At 37.3% G+C, this 26,129-nt stretch overlaps 1 protein-coding gene across 1 annotated transcript; it reads left to right on the top strand.

The window, feature by feature from the left end:
* Positions 1-10,202: 10,202 nt before the first annotated feature.
* Positions 10,203-11,276, top strand: LOC113351030 (ankyrin repeat-containing protein BDA1-like). Its single transcript, XM_026595107.1, has 2 exons — positions 10,203-10,664; positions 10,929-11,276. Exons 1-2 carry the CDS (start codon positions 10,203-10,205, stop codon positions 11,274-11,276), a joined length of 810 nt encoding a protein of 269 aa, XP_026450892.1.
* The last annotated feature ends 14,853 nt before the right edge of the window (positions 11,277-26,129 follow it).

Genomic DNA, 26,129 nt, shown 5'->3' with positions numbered 1-26,129 from the left:
CACCTTGGCCAAACACCCCCACACTTTAAAGTATGCATAGGACGGTTGTCTTCCTTTCCATAACTCATATGGAGTTTTGTCGGATTTCTTAAATGGAACTCGGTTCAAGATATAGCAAGCAGAGAGAATTGCTTCCCCCCACAGGTTCGAAGGTAGCCCTGAACTAGCTAACATAGCGTTCACCATATCTATGAGTGTTCGGTTTTTCCTTTCAGCTACTCCATTCGACTCAGGTGAATAAGGTGCAGTAGTTTTATGAATGATGCCATTAAGTTTGCAGAATTCTCCTATAGGTATCACATACTCACCGCCTCGGTCCGACCTAAGAGTTTTAATAGTAACACCTCTTTGGTTTTCTACTTCAAGTTTATATAATTTGAAAGCGTCTAGGGCTTCATCTTTACTTCTAAGAAGATAAACCTGACAGTATCTTGAGTGATCATCTATAAAAGTGATATACCATTTTTTCCCACCTCTAGTTGGTGTTGATTTCAAATCTCCCAAATCGGAGTGGATTAGTTCTAGGGGAGTTGTACTACGTTCAACCTTTTTGTTAAAGGGTTTTCTAGCATATTTAGATTCAACACAAATTTCACATTTATGACCTCTGTCAAAGTTTATTTTAGGAATGCAGCCTAATTTAGCAAGTCTTTCAATAGATTTGAAATTAACATGTCCTAGTCTATCATGCCAAACATGTGAGGAGTCACAAACATAAGCAGAAGAAGATGCATTATCATTCAAGTTCAAAGAAAGTACACTAAGCTTAATCATGTTATCAGTGACATATCCTTTTCCTACGAAGTCACCACCTTTAGAGATTACAACTTTGTTAGACTCAGCTACAAATTTAAAACCTTTTCCAAGTAAGATGGTTTCTGAGATAAGATTCTTGCATATGTCCGGGACGTGATACACACCCACACCCACACCCACACCCGAACCCGAGCCCGACCCGACCCGACCCGACCGACCGACCGGACGGACGGTGGCGGCGGCGTGCGTGCTTCTGTGCGAAGCACCGCGCGTACGGGAAAGGCAACCTTGCCCTAGTCTAAGCCTCCCCCCCAAGCACAAAAGTCTAATGACCCAAGGGCCATGCCCTTATAGCCAACTCTATGGTATTTATGTCTAAAACTCTTTAGATTTTAGTCAATGTGGGACTATTGTTTTATCTATTCAAAAGAAAAAACAATTAATGGGTAATAGGTCTAGGGATCAAAACATAGTCCATGGAAAAATTGGTAATTTTAAAGCGTTTTTTCTAACAATCCCCCACATGAATGATAAAACATATCGACGAAATACGAGAAAACATAATACATCAATATTAGGCTAAGGTGTCCCAGAGATTGAACCTTAACATAGTGAGAGGTTACCGGAACTGCTTGTTGTTTCGGTGAACACAATGTCTTGAACCGTCAACAGTGAGTGCAATTCAGAAATAACAACCACACTTTGATGTCTCAAAGAAAAAGAAAGCTGCCAAGCTCTTGCCGTTGTGCCCGTTTTGGCCGTGGGCTAAATCTCGGACTTAATGAATGTCTCTAGAGAAAAAGCTCAAATTCTCATAGGAAGCGGCCCCACTTCCAACATCCACATAGGTGAGTCCATTAAGAGTGTCCTGCCACACTCCGCTGTAAGCAAAGCCATGGAACTCATTAAGATCCTGACAGATCATCCTAAAACATGCAGGCAGCACTATCATACGGTTACACCATAGGGAGGGACAAAGATAGTGCTTTCTCTCGACATCACCAAAAATTAGTTATCTCATTGAACCTTGATCTTGGAACTCCATTCACAAGGTTGAGTGTCCTTCATGGCGATTTATTCTATGAGCTTGAGTCCCATCCCCTTCGATGTGGATCTAACTACCTCTCTAGATAACCCTTTCGTCAAAGGATCTGCAATATTCTCTTTAGACCTTACAAAGTCTATAGAGATGATGCCAGTAGAGAGTAGTTGTTTCACTGTCTTGTGTCTTCTTCGAAGATGTATAGACTTTCCGTTGTATACACTATTCTTTGCGCATCCAATAGCAGCTTGACTGTCACAGTGGATTGCGATCGAAGACACAGGCTTGGGCCAGAGTGGAATTCCACCCAGGAAACCTCGTATCCATTCAGCTTCCTCTCCAGCTTTCTCCAAGGCTATAAACTCAGACTCCATGGTGGATCGGGCTATACATGTCTGTTTGGTAGACTTCCATGACACAGACGCACCACCAAGTGTGAAGATGTACCCGCTAGTGGATTTGCACTCATCTGAGTCTGATATCCAGTTAGCATCACAATACCCTTCTAGCACAGCAGGATACTTCCCAAAACTTAGGCAATAGTTTGAAGTTCCTCTCAGGTACCGTAGAACTCTGTGGAGAGCATTCCAGTGATCCTGCCCAGGGTTGCAATTGTACCTGCTTAATCTACTCACAGTATAGGCAATATCAGGTCTTGTACAGTTCATTAAATACATAAGACTGCCAATAACACGAGAATACTCAAGTTGATAAATACCCTCACCCTTGTTCTTTTTCAATTTGCAATTGGGATCATAAGGAGTAGTTGCAGGTTTAGCATTTTCATGATTAAATCTCTTAAGCACAGTTTCAACATAATGAGATTGACTAAGACTATATCCATCAGACATCTTTCTGATTTTCATCCCTAAGATTACATCATCAGGGCCTAAGTCTTTCATGTCAAAGTTTTCGTTAAGCATGCTTTTAGTGGTATTGATACTTTCAAGGTTACTACCTAATATGAGCATATCATCAACATATAGGCACACAATAACATGAGAATCATCCACAGATTTAATGTAAACACATTTATCAGATTCATTAACCTTGAAGCCATTAGATATCATTACATGATTAAATTTTTCATGCCACTGTTTAGGTGCTTGTTTTAAACCATACAAAGATTTTTTCAGTTTGCATACTGTATCTTCAAAACCTTTCACAACAAAACCTTCCGGTTGGTCCATATAAATTTCTTCATTCAAATCACCATATAAAAAAGCAGTTTTAACATCCATCTGATGTATATGCAAATCATAAATAGAAGTAATAGCAATCAGCATCCGGATAGAAGTGATTCTAGTGACCGGTGAATAGGTATCAAAGAAATCTAATCCTTCCTGTTGTTTGTACCCCTTAGCTACCAACCTAGCTTTGTGTTTTTCTATAGTTCCATCTGTTCTAAGTTTCCTTTTGAAGACCCACTTGCAACCTATGGTTTTACTACCAGGAGGTAAGTCTACAAGCTCCCAAGTTTCATTTTGTTGAATGGAATCCCACTCATTATTTGAAGCTTCTTCCCAGAAGGGAGCTTCCGGAGAAGTCATAGCTTCCTTATAGGTTTGGGGTTCAGACTCTACCGTAAGAGTCACAAAATCTGGACCGAAACCTTTCTCGGTTCTGACCCTCTTACTTCTTCTAGGTTCGGTTTCAGCATCTAGAGACGGGGGTTGACTAGTCGAAGGAACATCTGAGAGATCATCGCGGACCCTTTTATGAGGTCCAGACCCTAAAGGGAAAATGTGTTCGAAAAACACTGCATCTCTGGATTCCATTATGGTGTTCTCACCAATTACCATGAACCTATAAGCACTAGTGTGCTCAGGATATCCTAGGAAAACACAATCTACAGTTTTAGGTCCTATTTTGGTTTTCTTGGAACGAGGAGTGGCCACCTTGGCCAAACACCCCCACACTTTAAAGTATGCATAGGACGGTTGTCTTCCTTTCCATAACTCATATGGAGTTTTGTTGGATTTCTTAAATGGAACTCGGTTCAAGATATAGCAAGCAGAGAGAATTGCTTCCCCCCCACAGGTTCGAAGGTAGCCCTGAACTAGCTAACATAGCGTTCACCATATCTATGAGTGTTCGGTTTTTCCTTTCAGCTACTCCATTCGACTCAGGTGAATAAGGTGCAGTAGTTTCATGAATGATGCCATTAAGTTTGCAGAATTCTCCTATAGGTATCACATACTCACCGCCTCGGTCCGACCTAAGAGTTTTAATAGTAACACCTCTTTGGTTTTCTACTTCAAGTTTATATAATTTGAAAGCGTCTAGGGCTTCATCTTTACTTCTAAGAAGATAAACCTGACAGTATCTTGAGTGATCATCTATAAAAGTGATGTACCATTTTTCCCCACCTCTAGTTGGTGTTGATTTCAAATCTCCCAAATCGGAGTGGATTAGTTCTAGGGGAGTTGTACTACGTTCAACCTTTTTGTTAAAGGGTTTTCTAGCATATTTAGATTCAACACAAATTTCACATTTATGACCTCTGTCAAAGTTTATTTTAGGAATGCAGCCTAATTTAGCAAGTCTTTCAATAGATTTGAAATTAACATGTCCTAGTCTATCATGCCAAACATGTGAGGAGTCACAAACATAAGCAGAAGAAGATGCATTATCATTCAAGTTCAAAGAAAGTACACTAAGCTTAATCATGTTATCAGTGACATATCCTTTTCCTACGAAGTCACCACCTTTAGAGATTACAACTTTGTTAGACTCAGCTACAAATTTAAAACCTTTTCCAAGTAAGATGGTTTCTGAGATAAGATTCTTGCATATGTCCGGGACGTGATACACACCCACACCCACACCCACACCCGAACCCGAGCCCGACCCGACCCGACCCGACCGACCGACCGGACGGACGGTGGCGGCGGCGTGCGTGCTTCTGTGCGAAGCACCGCGCGTACGGGAAAGGCAACCTTGCCCTAGTCTAAGCCTCCCCCCCAAGCACAAAAGTCTAATGACCCAAGGGCCATGCCCTTATAGCCAACTCTATGGTATTTATGTCTAAAACTCTTTAGATTTTAGTCAATGTGGGACTATTGTTTTATCTATTCAAAAGAAAAAACAATTAATGGGTAATAGGTCTAGGGATCAAAACATAGTCCATGGAAAAATTGGTAATTTTAAAGCGTTTTTTCTAACAATCCCCCACATGAATGATAAAACATATCGACGAAATACGAGAAAACATAATACATCAATATTAGGCTAAGGTGTCCCAGAGATTGAACCTTAACATAGTGAGAGGTTACCGGAACTGCTTGTTGTTTCGGTGAACACAATGTCTTGAACCGTCAACAGTGAGTGCAATTCAGAAATAACAACCACACTTTGATGTCTCAAAGAAAAAGAAAGCTGCCAAGCTCTTGCCGTTGTGCCCGTTTTGGCCGTGGGCTAAATCTCGGACTTAATGAATGTCTCTAGAGAAAAAGCTCAAATTCTCATAGGAAGCGGCCCCACTTCCAACATCCACATAGGTGAGTCCATTAAGAGTGTCCTGCCACACTCCGCTGTAAGCAAAGCCATGGAACTCATTAAGATCCTGACAGATCATCCTAAAACATGCAGGCAGCACTATCATACGGTTACACCATAGGGAGGGACAAAGATAGTGCTTTCTCTCGACATCACCAAAAATTAGTTATCTCATTGAACCTTGATCTTGGAACTCCATTCACAAGGTTGAGTGTCCTTCATGGCGATTTATTCTATGAGCTTGAGTCCCATCCCCTTCGATGTGGATCTAACTACCTCTCTAGATAACCCTTTCGTCAAAGGATCTGCAATATTCTCTTTAGACCTTACAAAGTCTATAGAGATGATGCCAGTAGAGAGTAGTTGTTTCACTGTCTTGTGTCTTCTTCGAAGATGTATAGACTTTCCGTTGTATACACTATTCTTTGCGCATCCAATAGCAGCTTGACTGTCACAGTGGATTGCGATCGAAGACACAGGCTTGGGCCAGAGTGGAATTCCACCCAGGAAACCTCGTATCCATTCAGCTTCCTCTCCAGCTTTCTCCAAGGCTATAAACTCAGACTCCATGGTGGATCGGGCTATACATGTCTGTTTGGTAGACTTCCATGACACAGACGCACCACCAAGTGTGAAGATGTACCCGCTAGTGGATTTGCACTCATCTGAGTCTGATATCCAGTTAGCATCACAATACCCTTCTAGCACAGCACGATACTTCCCAAAACTTAGGCAATAGTTTGAAGTTCCTCTCAGGTACCGTAGAACTCTGTAGAGAGCATTCCAGTGATCCTGCCCAGGGTTGCAAGTGTACCTGCTTAATCTACTCACAGTATAGGCAATATCAGGTCTTGTACAGTTCATTAAATACATAAGACTGCCAATAACACGAGAATACTCAAGTTGATAAATACCCTCACCCTTGTTCTTTTTCAATTTGCAATTGGGATCATAAGGAGTAGTTGCAGGTTTAGCATTTTCATGATTAAATCTCTTAAGCACAGTTTCAACATAATGAGATTGACTAAGACTATATCCATCAGACATCTTTCTGATTTTCATCCCTAAGATTACATCAGCAGGGCCTAAGTCTTTCATGTCAAAGTTTTCGTTAAGCATGCTTTTAGTGGTATTGATACTTTCAAGGTTACTACCTAATATGAGCATATCATCAACATATAGGCACACAATAACATGAGAATCATCCACAGATTTAATGTAAACACATTTATCAGATACATTAACCTTGAAGCCATTAGATATCATTACATGATTAAATTTTTCATGCCACTGTTTAGGTGCTTGTTTTAAACCATACAAAGATTTTTTCAGTTTGCATACTTTATCTTCAAAACCTTTCACAACAAAACCTTCAGGTTGGTCCATATAAATTTCTTCATTCAATTCACCATATAAAAAAGCAGTTTTAACATCCATCTGATGTATATGCAAATCATAAATATAAGCAATAGCAATCAGCATCCGGATAGAAGTGATTCTAGTGACCGGTGAATAGGTATCAAAGAAATCTAATCCTTCCTGTTGTCTGTACCCCTTAGCTACCAACCTAGCTTTGTGTTTTTCTATAGTTCCATCTGTTCTAAGTTTCCTTTTGAAGACCCACTTGCAACCTATGGTTTTACTACCAGGAGGTAAGTCTACAAGCTCCCAAGTTTCATTTTGTTGAATGGAATCCCACTCATTATTTGAAGCTTCTTCCCAGAAGGGAGCTTCCGGAGAAGTCATAGCTTCCTTATAGGTTTGGGGTTCAGACTCTACCGTAGGAGTCACAAAATCTGGACCGAAACCTTTCTCGGTTCTGACCCTCTTACTTCTTCTAGGTTCGATTTCAGCATCTAGAGACGGGGGTTGACTAGTCGAAGGAACATCTGAGAGATCATCGCGGACCCTTTTATGAGGTCCAGACCCTAAAGGGAAAATGTGTTCGAAAAACACTACATCTCTGGATTCCATTATGGTGTTCTCACCAATTACCATGAACCTATAAGCACTAGTGTGCTCAGGATATCCTAGGAAAACACAATCTACAGTTTTAGGTCCTATTTTGGTTTTCTTGGAACGAGGAGTGGCCACCTTGGCCAAACACCCCCACACTTTAAAGTATGCATAGGACGGTTGTCTTCCTTTCCATAACTCATATGGAGTTTTGTCGGATTTCTTAAATGGAACTCGGTTCAAGATATAGCAAGCAGAGAGAATTGCTTCCCCCCACAGGTTCGAAGGTAGCCCTGAACTAGCTAACATAGCGTTCACCATATCTATGAGTGTTCGGTTTTTCCTTTCAGCTACTCCATTCGACTCAGGTGAAGAAGGTGCAGTAGTTTCATGAATGATGCCATTAAGTTTGCAGAATTCTCCTATAGGTATCACATACTCACCGCCTCGGTCCGACCTAAGAGTTTTAATAGTAACACCTCTTTGGTTTTCTACTTCAAGTTTATATAATTTGAAAGCGTCTAAGGCTTCATCTTTACTTCTAAGAAGATAAACCTGACAGTATCTTGAGTGATCATCTATAAAAGTGATGTACCATTTTTTCCCACCTCTAGTTGGTGTTGATTTCAAATCTTCCAAATCGGAGTGGATTAGTTCTGGGGGAGTTGTACTACGTTCAACCTTTTTGTTAAAGGGTTTTCTAGCATATTTAGATTCAATACAAATTTCACATTTATGACCTCTGTCAAAGTTTATTTTAGGAATGCAGCCTAATTTAGCAAGTCTTTCAATAGATTTGAAATTAACATGTCCTAGTCTATCATGCCAAACATGTGAGGAGTCACAAACATAAGCAGAAGAAGATGCATTATCATTCAAGTTCAAAGAAAGTACACTAAGCTTAATCATGTTATCAGTGACATATCCTTTTCCTACGAAATCACCACCTTTAGAGATTACACGTCATTCAATGCGAGAGTTTTTCCTGAAGTGATTTTTAATTCAACCTTGCCTTTTCCCACCACTTTAGAGGTAGAAGAGTTTCCCATAAACAATTTCTCATCGTCTCCTACTTTGTTATAGGAGGAGAAAGCATTTCTGAACTTACAGACATGCCTAGTGGCTCCAGAATCAAGCCACCAGTCTCTCACATTGGTCACATTAGAGACAAGGTTGACTTTAGACACCATGCCAGTAAAATATCCAGAATCATCTACTACGTTTGCCTTATTTTTCTGTTTAGGATCATTTTTGGTCTTTTTAGGTGCCCTGCAATCTTTGGCCATATGACCAGTTTTCCCACAGTTATAGCAGTCGCCTTTGATGGTGTTTTTGGAGACACCACCCTTTGGCTTAAGATGGTTACCTTTGGAGTTACGTTGTTTGTTACGTTTACCATTTTTGCTGGATTCTCCGTGCCTTTTCTTTGACGCAACATTATCGTCCAGGACATGAGCTTTGTTTGACATGTCTTTGCTCAGCATCAGGCTCTTGTCCTTGCAGCACAGAAGTTCTTCCACCTGGATCTTTTTCCCCAGCTCCACCATGGTGATTTCACGATTCTTGTGTCGCAGCCTCCTCTTGTACTCGTTCCATGAGGGTGGTAGCTTTTCAATCACTGCAGATACTTGTAGAGATTCATCAATATGCATGCCTTCAGCAAGAATTTCGTTGATGAGTAGCTGGAGTTCGACTAATTGTTCTACAACAGGCTTTTCATCAGTCATCTTATATTCCAGGAACCTAGCCACCAAGAACTTCTTGCTTCCAGCAGCTTCAGCAAGATATTTTTCTTCTAGGGCTTCCCATAAATCAAAAGCAGTAAAATTCTCTTTTGCATTATAAAAGTCGTACAAGGAGTCATCCAGACAGTTAAGAATATGGTTTTTGCACATGTAATTTTTCATAGTCCACCTATCCAGTCTATCTTCATAACCACGGTCATGAAGCCTTCTTGAGGGTCTTTCTAAGGCAACTTCATCTAGCCTTTGGTCTTTTAAGAAGAATAACATTTTGGACTGCCATCGTTTAAAGTCTTTGCCACTAAACTTTGGGGGTTTGTCTACAGTACTCTTTCCCATGTTGTTACAAAATATAGTAAAGAGGATATTGCCTTTAGATTGTTGGAGAAAATACTAATAATGTAACTGAGAAGAAGATACTTAGCTCAAAATAATGTTGCTGATGTTGTTGCACAGAAAATGTAGAGGCACGTAAACTACGCTGTCCTAAAGGCAATATCGCCTGCCACTCCTCTGAGATGCTACAGCAGTTGGCGAGTCACCTCCAGGATACAACTACAGTTAGTACCTCTCAATGTAGCATACAATGAGGGTACCCTTAGAGCTTGGCAGAACTTAAAACAGTAGAAGAAATGTTTACAGAAAAACAGAGGGAGAGTAGAAGAGATGTTTCTCTGTGGTGTGTCAAATGAGCTCAAGACTCCTCCCTTATATAGTGTTTAAGACGTTACAAACGAGAGAAAAAATGCATGCAACCAAACCATGCGTATGACAGAAATACTGGTAATGTTGGGTTAAAAACAATGTTGCTTTTGTCAGGCTTAGAGCAGCCAAGCATGTACGGACAAGAAAGCCAGGACAAACATGTGAACCCGAACCCGACGGACGGCGGCGTGCGTGCTTCTATGCGAAGCACCGCGCGTACGGGAAAGGCAACCTTGCCCTAGTCTAAGCCTTCCCTCCAAGCACAAAAGTCTAATGACCCAAGGTCCATGCCCTTATAGCCAATTCTATGGTATTTATGTCTAAAACTCTTTAGATTTTAGTCAATGTGGGACTATTGTTTTATCTATTCAAAAGAAAAAACAATTAATGGGCAATAGGTTTAGGGATCAAAACATAGTCCATGGAAAAATTGGTAATTTTAAAGCGTTTTTTCTAACAAAACATTCACAGCTCACAAGAGAACTGCTTTACACATAGCAACTATGTGTGGCCATGTCAAGTTTGCAGGAGAACTTTTGAGTAAAAACATAGAACTCGCAATGGAGAAAGACTCGTATGGGTTTACTCCTCTTCACCTGGCTTCTGCGAGGCAATGCCCGTCTATGGTGAAGAAGTTGTTAGGGTCCAACCAAGACGCTTGTTTGGAACGAGATAATGAAGGGCGAACACCTCTACATTTCGCAGCAATGAAAGACAGGGTCAAAATTATAAAGGAGTTGATTAAGCAGAAACCTGAAGCAATCCACATCCGAAATCATAAAGAAGAGACCATATTTCACTTTTGCGTCAAACATGACAGTTTAAACGCCTTAAAATTGTTGGTAGAGGAAATGCCATCAATTGATGAACCAACTGATACGGACATGATTGCTCTATCTATCAACTCCAAAAACTCTGATGGCAACACAATTTTGCACCTTGCTGCTAAAATGAAGCAAATGAAGGTAAATATGTTGTGGTATTATAAATTTATAACTATATATAATATAATTTGAGATTTATGGTTCATGGTGAGGATAATACTGTCGAAGTCCAATGTTTTTACCATAAATTTTAGAGTTAATTAGTGTTTGGGTCGTAAGTTTTGGTATGTCTTTGAGTTTGGGTCGTAAGTTTGTCCGTTTTAGAGTTTGGGTGGTTGACCCCGTTAGTCAGCGAAGTCACCTGGTCAAACTGCTTAATTTGCAGTTTGTAAGTATTTACTGGAGAGTAAGAACATCGATATCAAAACGGATATTCGAAACAATAAGGGCGTCAAAGCACTACATATGTTTTCAAAGGCAGAAAGAGATGATCTTGAAATTGGTTGCTATAACAAGAAGAAGAAAACAAATCCATCTGATTCTGATCAGAAGTGGATGCTAGAGAAAGTGAATGCGTTAATGGTGGTTGCAACATTGGTAGCAGGAATCGCCTTCACTGCCGCTATGAATCCACCTGGTGGTGTTTTTCAAGAAGACTCCAAAATCAAGGCTAGTGAAAATCCTGTTATTTTTACTTATTATCTAAGGTCCGTGGCTAGTCCACCAAATCTAGTCGCTTTGGCAGATATCTAGATCAACAAGAACTAACCCAGAAACAGAATACGATGAATAGCACCGATTTTCTTCAGGAACTGTTAAACACACTAGATAATGATACTTATAGTGCTTATTCACCTTATGTGATGGGAAAATCACCCGGTATTGTTCTGGGACATGAGAAGTGGAACAAAATCATTTCCAAGTATAAGCTTAGGTTTTCTCCTTATTTAATACGCTACGCTGGGACACCAGTATTGGCTTACAGAAATCCCAGAATATACAATCTCTACATGACTTACAATGCGATTGCATTCCTAGTCTCCCTGAGCATAATAGTGTTAGTTATAAGTGGGTTTATTGACACCAAGAAAACTACTAATCACCAGGTTAGAGTTCTTATAGGGATGATGATTGTTTCAATCACTGCTTGGCTCTTAAGTTTCATTTCTGTTTTCATAAGTATGTCACCCCCTTTTTACATTAACCATCCTCTGCTGAATCAAGCATTCATTATAAGCATCGTGACCCTGGTGGTTTGTACGTACGGATACAGTATCTTGATGAAAACCATACATTGGATTACAATTCTATGGTGGAAGATCATGCATAAAGATAGATTAATCGACCAGTTCCAGAAAGAGGACAGTGCATTACTTAGTGATCTCATGAACCTGATGACAAGATCGGTAATCCTAAAGTTTTTGCCGGTTTTTTATTTGATACTTCTCGCCACTTTATCTCTTCCTTTTCTATATGGTTACACAAATCGAGCGTAATTATCCATGTCTTGTGTTAGTAAAATATCCTGATTGAGCTGTAGGTATATTCTATTGTAATCCCCCCACATTAGGGGTTTTTCATTGGTGTTAATATAACTAATTTTATGTAGCATTTTTGTTTCCTACGTAAAACTTTGTTTTGGTTTGTTTTGTTTTGCATTGAATTGGGTTCACAACTATTTGGGTTTTCTATTTCTCAAAGGAAATACACCAAAAACAAGAGAAATGAAAATTGAAAAAGCTAGAATCTAAAAAGTTATCAAAATTCAAGAGTTCTCACACAAAGTTAAAAAATGAGATAATTCTCACTGCCCATGCTTAAAATCAATAAATTGGTCTGTCTCATTGAACCAATGTTTGAAACCCAGACCTGTCAGTGACCCAATAAAGCCACTGGATCAGGGTTAATTGGGTTAACCGGTGGTTCAACCAGTGGTTCACTAGGTCATACAAATAATAATATTAGTATTTAGTTATTAATAATATTAATATTTAGTTTTGTAATGTGAAAGGTCCGCGAGTTATAACCCCAAAGGTGTCACTATCCATTCACGAAAAATCCATCAAAACAAAAGTAACACAAAAACCCCATCAAAACAAAATTAACACAAAAATCCCAAAGAATTTGATGAAACCAACATAAAATTTGATGAAACCAATTTTGAAAATTGGGGTTTTTGTATCAATTTTTAAAAATTTGAGGGTTTTGTATCGATTTTGTTTAAGACGGTGTTTTAATGGTTCCCAATATTTGAGTGGGATTTTTGTATCACAAGTTTGGTCACCTTGGTTTTTGGTCACTAGTTTCGTAATAATGTAAAATGCATAAAAGAAGGAAGTACACAGGATTCCAAGGGATTGCGTAGGGAGTTCTGGGACGTGCATGTATGGTGTGACGTATGATACTTAATTATCCAAAGTTTTAACTTATCTAATCATAATGGGTTCTTTCTTTCCATGATTTATAAAGGGGATACCAGTTCTAGTAAGTGCTACTACCGTCTCATATAAAACAAAAAGATCCCACCGATCCTGACCGTTGGATCGATGAAATGGTATCAGCACTTAGTAGGACTGGTATCCCCCTTTATAAATCGTGTTTCTTTCTTCCTCCGTCACAATATCACATCATATCCACGCCACCTCCTTGTGTCCATAACTCTCTGTACCTCTGCCCAATAACAACATAGCTTTAAGAAAAAATGAAGATTGCTTGTAAAAGAAATTGTAGATCAATCAAACATTTGTATAGCCTCGAAAAAAATATTCGTTTTATAGGAAGATTTTCACTATGGATTTTGTGTGTTTTGATCTATTTTATTGACCTTGAAACTACCAGTGTCTTTGGTCTTTTATTTTCTTGATGAAGATTTGAATATATCTAATTTCATTATGGATTTTGATCTTTATAAGCACAGTCTTTCTTTCAATTACAATGAAACATATAAAGAGAAAAATAAACACAACAACAATCTAAGAAAATCATGAAACTGGATAAAGATTTGTACATGGTATTGAGTAAAATTTGTGATGAATAAACGACCAAATGAACTTGCAAAAACCCAGCCGGGTCAGTGGGTTGGAGGTTGGACCATCGGGTTTACCGGTTCGATAATTTTTTAACATGTTGGTGGGTTAAAATCGGATCGCTTTCCTTACTGGTTTACCTGGTCCAACCGGCCGGTCTGGTCTGGTTTTTAAAACACTGCATTGAACCGCCTTTCGCTGCCTTCTCAGCTGGTGGTGGTGGTATCCATTCAAATGGGTAGAAGAGGAGGGAAAAGGTTTTAAATTTTGATTTCTGGACTTTTTTGGTTCACTCCAAAATGTCTAGTTCTAGGATGCCAAGGAGTGGTCCTTGAGATCTGTGTGATGAGATTCAAGATTATCCTCCGCCCATCCAATGTTTTTTTATGTTTTGTTTTTTGTTTTATGTTTTTAAATAATTTGCACCAAACTTGATAACCTCATCAATACCAGCACCAACCAAAACATTAATCATTTTTAGGTTAAAAGGATTATTATTGTTAAAGATACACTTGATTAATCTAGATCTTAATCTGCATTACAGTGAAGCAATCACGCCTGCATTGTGACGATAAGTTTGTCAACACAGAGTACATGATTTCGATAGATGATTTGAAGAAAGTGAAACTGCAAATTTGGACATCGATAGATGAGTGAAATTGTTAGGGATGATGGAGTTTACGAGTTCGTAAACTATATTGAAAAATATAAACGAGGTTTTTCAGAATCCAGCAGTTCCATTTTTTTTCTTCGTGACGTGGATATTGGCAAATTCCACATCTTTCCGCCATTGTACATCCCACGTAAGATCAGCTATCATTCAGCTGTCAACAAGCTGGTCATATACCATTTTCGATGTACATAGCATATACAAAACGATTCGGGTTTGGAAATATATTAGAAAGAACTTAGCGGAAATAGAGAATGTTGTATGAAGCATCACTTACGGGTGACGTTAACTCCTTACTTAAAAGAGTTGCTTGAGAAAGATCTTTTGATTCTTGATAGATCGTTAGTCCTTACCAGTTTCTGTTAACTCCTTACTTAAAACAGTTGCTTGAGAAAGATCTTTTGATTCTTGATAGATCGTTAGTCCTTACCAGTTTCTATGAAACACCGTTACACGTAGAAGCCATGCGAGGACATGTCGATTTCGCAAAACTGATTTTAAGTTGTAAACCGGAACAAGTCGGTACAAGTATTGTCATATGGGATGGATAGTATACGCATGGTTTTTATCTAGTTCACTATGTTTCAGCGAATAAGAATGTCGAGATGGTAGAAGTATTGTCATATACTGATATTTGTATGGCTTCTGATCAAGAAGGAAGAAACCCTTTACATCTAACAACCATGAAAGGCCGACTTGATATCTTTTAGAAATAATGTGTCAAGTCAAGTTTGTTGTTGATTTGACTTGATTGGTCATATTAATACTGTCTTAGTATGTTATATTAATACTTGATTGGCCAAGTCTCACCAATACCAGTGTTACAGTTATCTCTCTCTCATATTAATACTGTCTTAGTATGTTATATTAATACTTCATTTTTTGATTCAACATTCAATTAAACATCAACAAATTTATTAAACATCTTCATCAATTCAATATTTTCTTATTGTTTTCATCGATTAAACATCTATGCTTCTAAACCTTTTCAGTTTTTGATTTTCTTAATTTCAGATCAGTTTTATATTCATCAAATTCATTGTTTCTTCATCCTATTCTTCAATGGCAATTACTAGAAGTATGGCACAGTAAAATCTCAACAACAACAACAACATTAACAACAACATCAACAACTTTACTCAAAATCCATGGGGAACCCAATCTCATTCTTCCGCTGCAAATGAATCAGATCCACCTCTCCATTTTTCTTTACCTTTCACAATTATTACTAATTTTGTTTATGCGAAACTTGGTCCTGATAATTACGTAATATGGAGAGATCAGTTCAAATCTATCTTAATAACAATTGATTTGTTTGGTTATGTTGATGGTGAAATTCATGAATCACATAGAGAAATATTTGTTGATGGATCTACCATTATCAACCCTAGATGGATATATTGGCGCAAGGTTGATCGGTTTGTTGCAAGTTTTTTCAAAGCTACATTTACGGATACTATCTCAGGTGATATTCTTGGTATTTCTTCTTCTAGGGAGATATGGAATTACTTAGAAACTAGCTTTAGAAATCAATTTTTTGTTCATAGAAATATGCTTCATAATCAGTTAAGTGGTGTTAGAAAGGGAAATTTGTCAATTCATGTTTACTTGCAAACTATTAAATCCCTGGATGATTCTCTTACGACTATTGGTGAAAAGAAGAAAGACAATACTCATGCTGCTCATATTGCTTCTTAATAAGATGGTTTTCAATATATGGATCCTTCTGCAAATGTTGCTACTATGGAACAGGCCTTTTCCGGTATATGACAATGCATAATAATACAATGAGTGATCCATCTTCAACTTGGCTTTCATATTCTGGTGCAACCACACACATGACAGGAGATCAAACCTTAATGCAAAATGCCTCTCCTTATGGTGGCAAGGAAAAATTCATGGTTGGCAATGGTAAGTCTTTACCAATTTCTTTAACTGCAACATCAACTTTATCTACACCAACTTCTTATTTCATGTTAAAGAATGTTTTACATGTTCTTATAATGAAACATAATTTGTTATCTGTTGCTAGGTTTACTAGAGATAAAAATTGTTACTTCAAATTTTATCCATATAGTTATGAAATTGGGGATATAAAACATGATAATCTTTTGGCTCAGGGTGCTATGATAAATAATCTGTATCCCATTTCAAATCTTCATAATTTTTCACCTCATTATTCTTTGACATCTACTTTATGTGCTTCTCCTACTGTGTGGCATGATAGATTAGGTCATCCATCTTATCCAATTGTTAAAATTTTGCATGATTCACATCATATTGTTATAAATTCATCTCATTCATCCTCTGTGTATGAATCTTGTCAACTTTCCAAAAGTAAAAGATTACCTTTTTCTTCATCATCTTCTCAATCTCTCATTCCACTCTCACTTATTCACTGTGATGTCTGGGGTCCTTCTCCTGTCTCTTATTTACTAGGATATAGGTATTATATCGTATTCATTGATGATTTCAGCAGATTTACATGGCTATATCCAATGCATTAAAAGTCTGATGTTGAACAATGTTTCTCTCATTTTATAAATCTCACCGAAAACTTATTCTCCACCAAAAATGATCTCTTTTCAAACTGACGTTGAATCTGAATTAGTAAAAGGTCCTTTTAAAGTATTTTCTTGTGTCTCATGGAATTCAAATTAGAATATCTTGTCCAAAGACACCTGAAAAAAGTGGTCTTACTGAAAGAAAGCATCGCCATATCAATGAAATGAGAAATTACCTTTTGTTCAAAGCTTCTTGTCCTAAAGAATTTTGGTTTGATGCATTTTCCACTTCTTCTTATCTCATTAATATTACTCCAACCAAAATCTTGCATTATAAAAGTCCTTTTGAAGTTTTGTTCAGATCTGCTCCAAATTATTCTCTTTTTTTTTTGGATCTGTTTGTTATCCTTTTTTAGGACATTACAGAACAGATAAGTTATCTCCTAAGTCTGTTAAATGTATGTTTATTGTTTATAGTCTAATTCATAAAGGTTACATGTGCTTCAATCTTATTTCCAGGAAAACACACATCTCACGACATGTTATTTTCGATGAGTCTCAATTTTATTTCTTCCATTATGATTCATCTTCTTCATTTGTTGATGAACGTCCTTCAGTTTCTATATCCTCATATTCTAGTTCAATTTTCACTAGATCTAGTAATGGAATTTCAAAAGCAAAATAATTTCCTGATCATATTACTCATATCTCTGTTATGCATACAATCTGTTGTGCTTTTGTTTCTCTTCTCACTAGTCACCCTGAGCCCAAATCATTTATAGCTGCTGCTAAGGATTAGTCTTTACGAGGGAAGAGAAAACTTCTTTGGAGTATAATAGAACATGGGAGTTGGTCAAGCCTACACCTGATATGAATATTCTGGGTTGTAAATGGATATACAGAGTTAAAATAAAGGCACATGGCACTGTGGATAGACTTAAATCTAGACTAGTTGCAAAGGGATATAATCAGCCAGATGGTACAGATTATACAAGGACATTGAGTCCTGTAGTTAAGTCCACTACAATAAGGATTGTTCTCAATTTAGCTGTTACCTACAATTGGCACATCAAACAATTAGATGTATCAAATTCAATTCTACACAGAGACATAAATGAGAATGTCTACATGCAACAGCCTCCAGGATTTGTGGATCCCAATTTTCTTGATCATGTATGTCACTTAAAGAAAAGTCTTTATGGCTTAAAGCAAGCACCAAGACAATATTATGGTTTGCCAAATTTAGCAATTTTTTTCTTTTTGCTGGTATTGTTAAATCTGTGAATGATCACTCTATGTTTGTTCTCCATTCTGCTTCAGATATCTTAGTTTTACTTCTTTGTGTGGGTGACACAATTTTAACTGGTAATTCTGAATGCTTGATGAACAACCTAATTTCTTCTCTCAAGAGTGAGTTTTCTTTGAAAGATCTAGGAAATCTAAGTTTTATTTCTGGGTATTGAAGCTGTGAGACATTCAAACTCTTTGGTTTTAACACAAAAAAAGTACACTCTGGAACTTTTGGAAGGTATAATATGCTAGACTGCAAACCCTGTGATACATCAGTAGCTAAGATACACAGAGCTTATATTCATCATGGTACATTATTAGGTGATCATCTTGAGTTTAGAATTATTCTAGGAGGATTGTAGTATCTTACTCATACAAGACCAAATATCTATTTTGCAGTTAACTATTTAAGTCAATTTATGCATGCTCCTACAGATTATCATCTCCTTCTTGTAAAATGAATTCTCAGGTAATTGAAAGGAAGCATTGGTCAAGGACTTACTATTCATTCTGTTGATGTGAACTTACTAAAACCATACGCTGATTCTGATTGGGATGGATTCCCTGATACTTGAAGATATACTAGTGGGTATCCTGTATTTTTAGGTTCATCTATGATCTCTTGGTCATCTAAAAAGCAGCCCATTGTCTCTAAGTCCTCTGCTGAGGCTGAGTATAAGGCTCTGTCTGTAGCATATGCTGAGCTTAAATGGATTTCTTATGTACTGAATGATGTGCATGTTTCTTTTACATTACCAGTTAAGCTGTATTGTGATAATACAAGTGCTATTTCCTTGTCAGTTAATCCTGTTTACCATGCCAGGACCCAACACATAGAGATTGAGTATCATACTTTCAGGGACCTGGTAGATTCTGGATTTATTATTGTTTCTTATGTTTCCAGTGAAGAGCAGATAACTGATATTTTTACTGAAGGCCTTTGCTTTTTCAGCTCATTCGAGACTACTTCATTTACTGCTGGATGTTTCAGTTACTTAGCAGTTGAGAGAGATTTTTGTTTAGCTTTCTGCACACTGTTTCCTTTACAGGGGTGTTGCTTTCTTGGTTTTTTTTCTTTTACTTTAGTTCTTCAAACTTCACAGACTGCCTGTATCAGTTTGCATGGGTGTGTTAGAAATAATGTGCCAAGTCAAGCGATTGGCTTGACTTGATTGGTCTTTTCTCACCAGTACAACCATCTCTCTCTCTCTCATATTAATATTGTCTGAGTCTGTTTGTATCAGTTTATCTGAAAAACATTTGTGTATTGATTAAACATTAAAACTTCATTTTCTGTGCCATCTTTACAATATCATGAAGGATTTGATAGATAAGCAACCGAAAGCGATTCATGTAGTCTCAAATCGAAGAAGAGAAACTATTCTACACTTGTATGTCAAACACAATTATTGAGGCCCTAAAGATTTTGATGGAGAACTTAAAGGATGTTAATGAGAACGAAACTATAGTTGATATTTCAGAGGCTGGGAATGAATCAATATGTGCGAATTCAATGGATTAATGATGGAAATACTGTATTGCATCTCGCCATCGCCAGGAGGAAAATAGAGGTACACATCCGCGATTGTATCCCATCCTTTTAGTTTGATTTTGATAATGATTAAAGGAATTTCATAGCACGCGTGAACTAAAGAAATGCACAAATTTGGATTTGTGTAGATGATAGAGTACTTACTTGGGGAGATTTTGGAATACAAATTAATGGCATAAATAACTTTGGTTTCACGGCCCTGGATACAATGGCTCAATTTACTGGAAGAGACATTAAAGATTTCTAAATTGGAGATCTTCTTCGAGGTTTCGGAGCCTTAAGATCCAAATATGGGGTAGTAAGGTCATATGATACCTTTACATCGCCTGATTAAGTTATGGATCCAGTGAAAGTCACTATTATGGCTTCTTCTCTTTCCTCTTTTCACCATTCTCCATTTGCTAACTGCAACTTTTTAGAGTCTAGATCCATTAGAAACCTTTAGAGACTGTAGTTTTCCTTTAGATTTCTTAGTTTAGATCCTCCATCCCAATCATTTCAACTGAAAACATATTCATACAAGTAGATCGAAAATTCTTTAGGATCTCTTATAGCAAACGGATCCCTTTCTCACCCATCCTTTTAACTGAGTTCTATTCCGCTGGATCAACCAAAGGATCGTCCACTTTCACTCGTTCCAAGTATCTACAAAGCATCTTAGTCGAAGTTGCAAAAAATGGAGATGCTGGTAGGAGAGTTTGGAAGTATGAAGAAAATCAATCTTGGTTCTTAGTGAACAAGAAATTTAATCCTAATGGTTTTTTCCTTCATGTTCTTCTTTCCAAACCAAATCCTAAGGAAGATCCAACATCTTTCTACATCCCAGCGGGAGATTGCTTTACATGATGGTTTTCTATGGCTAATGCTCTTGAAGACATAATTCTCTTCTCTAGTTCGATTGGAAAACCCATTTCAAGCTGCAACTCTAGAGCACACACAACGAATACCAAAACCTATGATCGAGTCCTAAATTCAAAAGCAACCCCATCTACTCGTCAGCCTATTTCCTCTGCTACCTCACCTTTCATCCGTGACTCTTTTGCGGCACCTTTGATCTCAACATCCTGCAAACCTAAACGAATCAACATTAAACTAGCAAGTCACCAAAATGTTCTTGGTCTTTGGAAAGACTCGTTTATTGTTTCTGCACCAGCAACCAACAATAACTGGGTTAACATTGTGAAAGCTTTAAGTGCAGTTTTGGCCTGCACCACTCGCATTACTTTGTAACCAATTAATTCATATCAGGCAATTTTTCATGTGGATAAAGATTTGTCTAGAGCTAATCTCGAATTTATTTTTCCCCATGATAATATTGATTACTCCATATCCAGATGGAATCGAAATCTTTGGAAATCTCCTACTTCAAGGGAGACTGAGTTCTACTTAGACATATATGGAGTACCTTTTCAATTCTGGTCACCTGAGGTTTTTCACAAATTAGGAAATCTATGTGGTGAGATATTGTTGATCAATATTAATACTCTTGAAGATTTAAGAGCAATTCGACTAAAAATCCGTAATCCAAAAGGCATTAATGCCATTCCCAGATCAATCAACATATTATCTGATTTTGGAAATTTTACGACGCATATTTTCATTGCTGAAGTTCCACATTCAACACACCGAAATTCAACTTCCATTTGCCGGAGAATTCAAATTTCAAATTCCGTGATAAGTCAAACATCCCCGTTGATTCCTCACAATTAGCGGATCTTCAATTAAACAAAAAAAAAAGAAAACCTGCACCACAATTGCGCCGGTCAACAATCAATATAACTGAAGATAATGTTTTGGATGACTCTACGGATATTCTGAGGACTTTGCCAACAAGCAATGTAGAAAGCTTAGATACACGTAAGCTATCTCACCATGGGTCAGTCCCCAAAAGTAAAAAACTCAAGTACAGGAAAAAGAAGTCCAAAAATACAAAGCTCAAGCAAATTTGGCGCAGAATGGAAGAATTATCTTTTTCAGAAACTTCAGCTAAGGACACCTTGGAAGATGATAGTATGGAGATGGATATTGACAGAAACCTAGCACTCAAGATGAGTTTGTTTGATATTGAGGTAGAGCCAATTCAAGCAACTAGCACGATACCCATTCATAAAGAGAAGAGGAAAATCTCGGTAAAATCCTATAAGTTCATTGACCCAATACCTAAACCTATTCACCCATTCATAACTCTACCCCTACCAACCAGAAATTCACCCATCCTTAAAAATCCACCAATCATTCAACATCTAATACACCATATACACCAGTCAATACCTGCTAGTTCAAACTCTCTTAACCTTATCTCCAACACTAAAGTTACATTGCCCTATAACTTAGGGCATAACTCATATCTTACGGTGCCAACATGGGACACAGATGAATTAAACAGACTATTCAGTATGGGGATTAAATTGGGTCTTTCTTTTGAAGTGATTCCAAACCACTCAAAGAAGGTTTTGTTGTCTAAAGTGTCTGTAGAGGGACCTATTCTAAAAAATCAAGGTTTCATAGAAACCACTGATATTGTTAAATATTTTGGTGTTTAGAGAATTTTCTTGCTTGAGAATTGTGTTCAAACTGCCCTAAGAGAACCTAAAATCAAAGCCCCACTGATGGTGGAGTTAGAGAACACTTTCATGATACAACTTGAAGACGATCCTATCTATCCTCCAGGCTTTGAGCCAACTTTGAATGCAAGTCCTGATGCTACAGTTAGTTCTGATGATGTTTCTAGTTCGGGTATCGTGCCAAAGAAATTTGAAGGAGAATACAAAAGACTAGGAATCTCACTGAATGATATCAACAGTAACTCTACACCAGGAAGAATAAAAAGACAACTGGGTTCTTCAGTTTCAAAATGAGTTTGCAGATCATGACTTGGAATGTTAGGGGTCTTTGTTCTTCAACCAGAAGAGCAATTGTTAAGCAAATGATACAACTTACTAATGCTACCATTATTTTGCTGCAAGAAACAAAAATGATGAATTGCAATAACTGGGATATAAGTCAAATTTGTGGAAAAGGTAATTTTGGTTGGACTTTTCAACAATCATTAGGAAATTATGGAGGTATGATTCTTCTTTGGGATAAGAATTTGATTGAAGTTACTGATTCTTCGGTGGGCACTTATACTCTCTCCATTGTTTGTACCAAAAAGTCGGATAACTTCCAATGGAATCTCTCAAATGTCTATGGGCCAAATAAGCCATTTGAAAGATCTGATTTCTGGGAAGAATTGGATAACGTCTGTAGCTATTGGCATTATCCATGGTGTATTGGAGTAGATTTTAATACCATCCTCAAGTGTGAAGAAAAAAAGGTTGCAGCAAAGTGACCAAGAGTATGCAAGGTTTTATAAACTTCGTATCTCAGCAGGACTTGATTGATCTTCCTCTTAAAGGTGCTAGATGCACCTAGTCCAATGGTCAAAACAACCCCATTATGAGCAGACTAGATAGATTTCTTGTTTCACCTTCTTTTGAGCTTCACTACCCTTTTGTTTCCCAGCTAGCTAAATCAAGACCCACATCCCCGTAATCATAGATATTTCTGATCCTTCCTGGGGACCCTGTCCATTTAGGTTTGAGGAAATGTGTTTTTTGGAGAATGATTTCATATAAATGATCGAGGAGTGGTGGAATTATTTTTCTTTTGCAGGTACTCACAACAAGGTTTTATGACTCAAACTCAAAGCTCTTAAAAAAAAACTGAAAGAATGGAATAGGGACACTTTTGACACACTACTGTGAAACTTCAAAAGATACTGGCTGAGATTCAACTGCTTGATAATGAAGCCAAAGTTAATAATTTGGTAGAAGAACAACTTGCAAAAAAATTAAAGTACGTGGCTGATTTTGAGAAAGTTACTTTCATGCAGGAAACTTCTTGGAAAATTAAATCAAAAAAAATGGCTTAAAGAGGGAGATAGGAACACTTCTCACTTTACGAGAACTTCCACAGCAATAAGAAGGTATAATGGAATTCTACAACTTTATATTGATTGGGTTTTAACTGATGACAGAACTAAGTTGCAGGATCACAGTGTTCGATTTTACAAAGATCCTTTCAGTGAAGAACAAGTTATGAGACCAAGTTTAGAAGATATTCATTTTGATCAAATATCTTCAACTGAGTCTTCTTTTTTGGATGAAATGATTTCAGAAGATGAAGTTTATAATGCAATTAAGGAACTTGGTCATGATAAATCACCTGGACCAGATGGCTACCCATTATTATTCTTCTTCAAATGCTGGAGTTTTCTTAAGGAGGATATTATGGAGACTGTAAAGGAATTCTGCAATACCGGTATTATTAATTCTAAACACAATTCTACTTTCATTGCTTTAGTGCCAAAGAAAGATTATATTGAAACTGTGAAAGACTGCAGACCTATTTTATTGTTAACAAGTGTGTACAAGATTACCTCAAAGGTACTATCTTCTGAACTCAAAGTTGTTATGAATAAGATTATCTCCCCTGTTCAGTGTGCCTATGTAGAGGGAAGGAAAATCATTGATGGTACTTTGATATCCAATGAGTTGGTAGACTCTAGGTTTTCTTCTGGTGTACCAGGAATTATTTGTAAAATAGACCTTCAAAAAGCTTTTGATAGAATCGGCTAGAGTTATCTTAAGATAATGGGTTTTAGCACAAAGTGGTGTAACTGGATATTTCAAAAGTTCTAGAGAAGTTAGGCAGGGAGATCCCATCTCTCCGCTGCTTTTCAACATTGCCATGGAAGGTTTCTCAAGGTACTTGGATAGAGCAGCAAACCTGAAGCTTTTCAGTGGGTTTTCTTGCACTGAAAATGGAATAATAGTTAATCATTTGCATTACGCGGATGATACTATCTTCTTCTTATATAACGATAGAGAGGAACTTCACAATTTATTTTCTGTTCTTCACTGCTTTGAGTTTATCGCAGGTATGAAAATCAATACTTCAAAAACAAGATTAATCCCTATTGGTGATATTCCAGACTTAGATAATTGGTCTACTGAATTGGGTTGTTCTAAAGAGTCAATTCCTTTCATCTAATTGGTTTTCCGTTAGGTGCAAAAGAAAATTCTAAAGATTTATGGGATCCGGTACTGGTAAGGTTTGATTCTAGATTATCTTTTTGGAAACAAATCTGTCTTTCAAAAGGAGGTAAACTTACTCTTATCAAACACATTTTCACTTCCTTACCACTTTATTACTTTTCACTCTTTAAAGCACGTGCTTCCGTTATTGCACAACTAGAAAAGAAATTAGGAATTTTCTTTTGGAAAGTAGGGAAGGTGCCAAGATCTCCCACTTGATTAATTATTCTCTAGTTTGTTCTTCAAAAGAAAAAGGTGGTCTAGGCATTTTGGATCTTAAGGTGATGAATCTAGATTTACTTTCCAAGTGGTGTTGGAGATTTGGAATTGAAAAGAATCATCTTTGGTTTCAAATAATTTATTAAAAGCATGGGAGTAGGTTCTCTAACTGGATACCTAGTAAAGTGGTTTTTCCTTTTCGTTTTTCTTGTTGGAAGGCCATTGCTGATACAAAAGAGCTGATTAACAACAACTGCAACATTTCTGGCACTTTAATCTCTTTTTGGCATGATAAATGGGTAGGTTCAGTAGTTTTATATGTTTCTTATCCAGACATATATAAATTGGATATAGGGATATTTTCATCTTTAGCTGAACATATCACGGTGGATGGTAGTTGGAGTTTTTCTTTCATAAGAACATTTACAAACTCAGAAGCAACCAATTTTCTAGTATGTTGCAAGTTGCAGGAGTTTCCCTCCGGTTCTAGATAGTTTGGCAGATACGAGAAGATGGTCACTCAGTTCAGATGGCGTTTTTAATGTCAAATCTTTGTAACTAAACTGAATTCAAATGCAGGACTCGATAATTTCCCTCATTCTTTCGTATGAAAGAACATCATACCTCCAAAGGTAAATTTTCTCATTTGGTATGCAGTGCATGGGAAGTTAAATACTATTGATGTTCTTACTAGAAAAGGGGTTATTTTTGAAGATGGCTGCATTCTATGTGGAAACTCTTTTGAAACTGCTGATCATATCTTCTTACATTGTAGAGTTGCTACTAGGAGTTGGTCGCAGTTAACTCCGTCAAACTGAGCTTGGTTCATTTCCAAGAAGTTTGTATGATCTCGCTTTCTTTTGGGATTTTAAAAATGGAAACCTGTTTTGAGGCATACTGATTTTTTTTGAGGCATACTAAATGATGATACCATCTAAGGTATGTTTATAAGGGGTGTCCTAGCCGTGATGAAATTACTAGGTTACCATTCAAATAAATTAAAAACCTAAACTAAAACTAATCAAAATCAGTTCAATCTTTCTTCTTCTCATCTCCCGCAGCCGAACTATTCCCTGCATAAACGTTGAAATTTCTTTTCGTCGCCGATTAACCATACAAATCAAGCAAGTTCTCAACAAAAGTAAAGAGCTAATCCAATTGAGCGACGTTGGAAGGAGAAATCCAAATCTCGATTACTCTCCAATTATATTAGAAGATATTTCCTACAAACCCATCTTGTTTTTCATTGTTTTTACATCGTTTGATT

Source organism: Papaver somniferum, chromosome 2 (assembly GCF_003573695.1).
Source record: "Papaver somniferum cultivar HN1 chromosome 2, ASM357369v1, whole genome shotgun sequence".
NCBI classification, from domain to species: Eukaryota; Viridiplantae; Streptophyta; class Magnoliopsida; order Ranunculales; family Papaveraceae; genus Papaver; species Papaver somniferum.
The sequence above is the reverse complement of the archived record's forward strand: the minus strand, read 5'-3'. Positions and strand labels throughout refer to the sequence as shown.

Excerpts from the sequence above, each read along its gene's own strand:
- LOC113351030 (XM_026595107.1), top strand. The coding sequence starts at position 10,203 with ATGTGTGGCCATGTCAAGTTTGCAGGAGAACTTTTGAGTAAAAACATA. Across the intron at positions 10,665-10,928 it reads CTAAAATGAAGCAAATGAAG|AGTAAGAACATCGATATCAA; the intron begins GTAAATATGTTG and ends TATTTACTGGAG.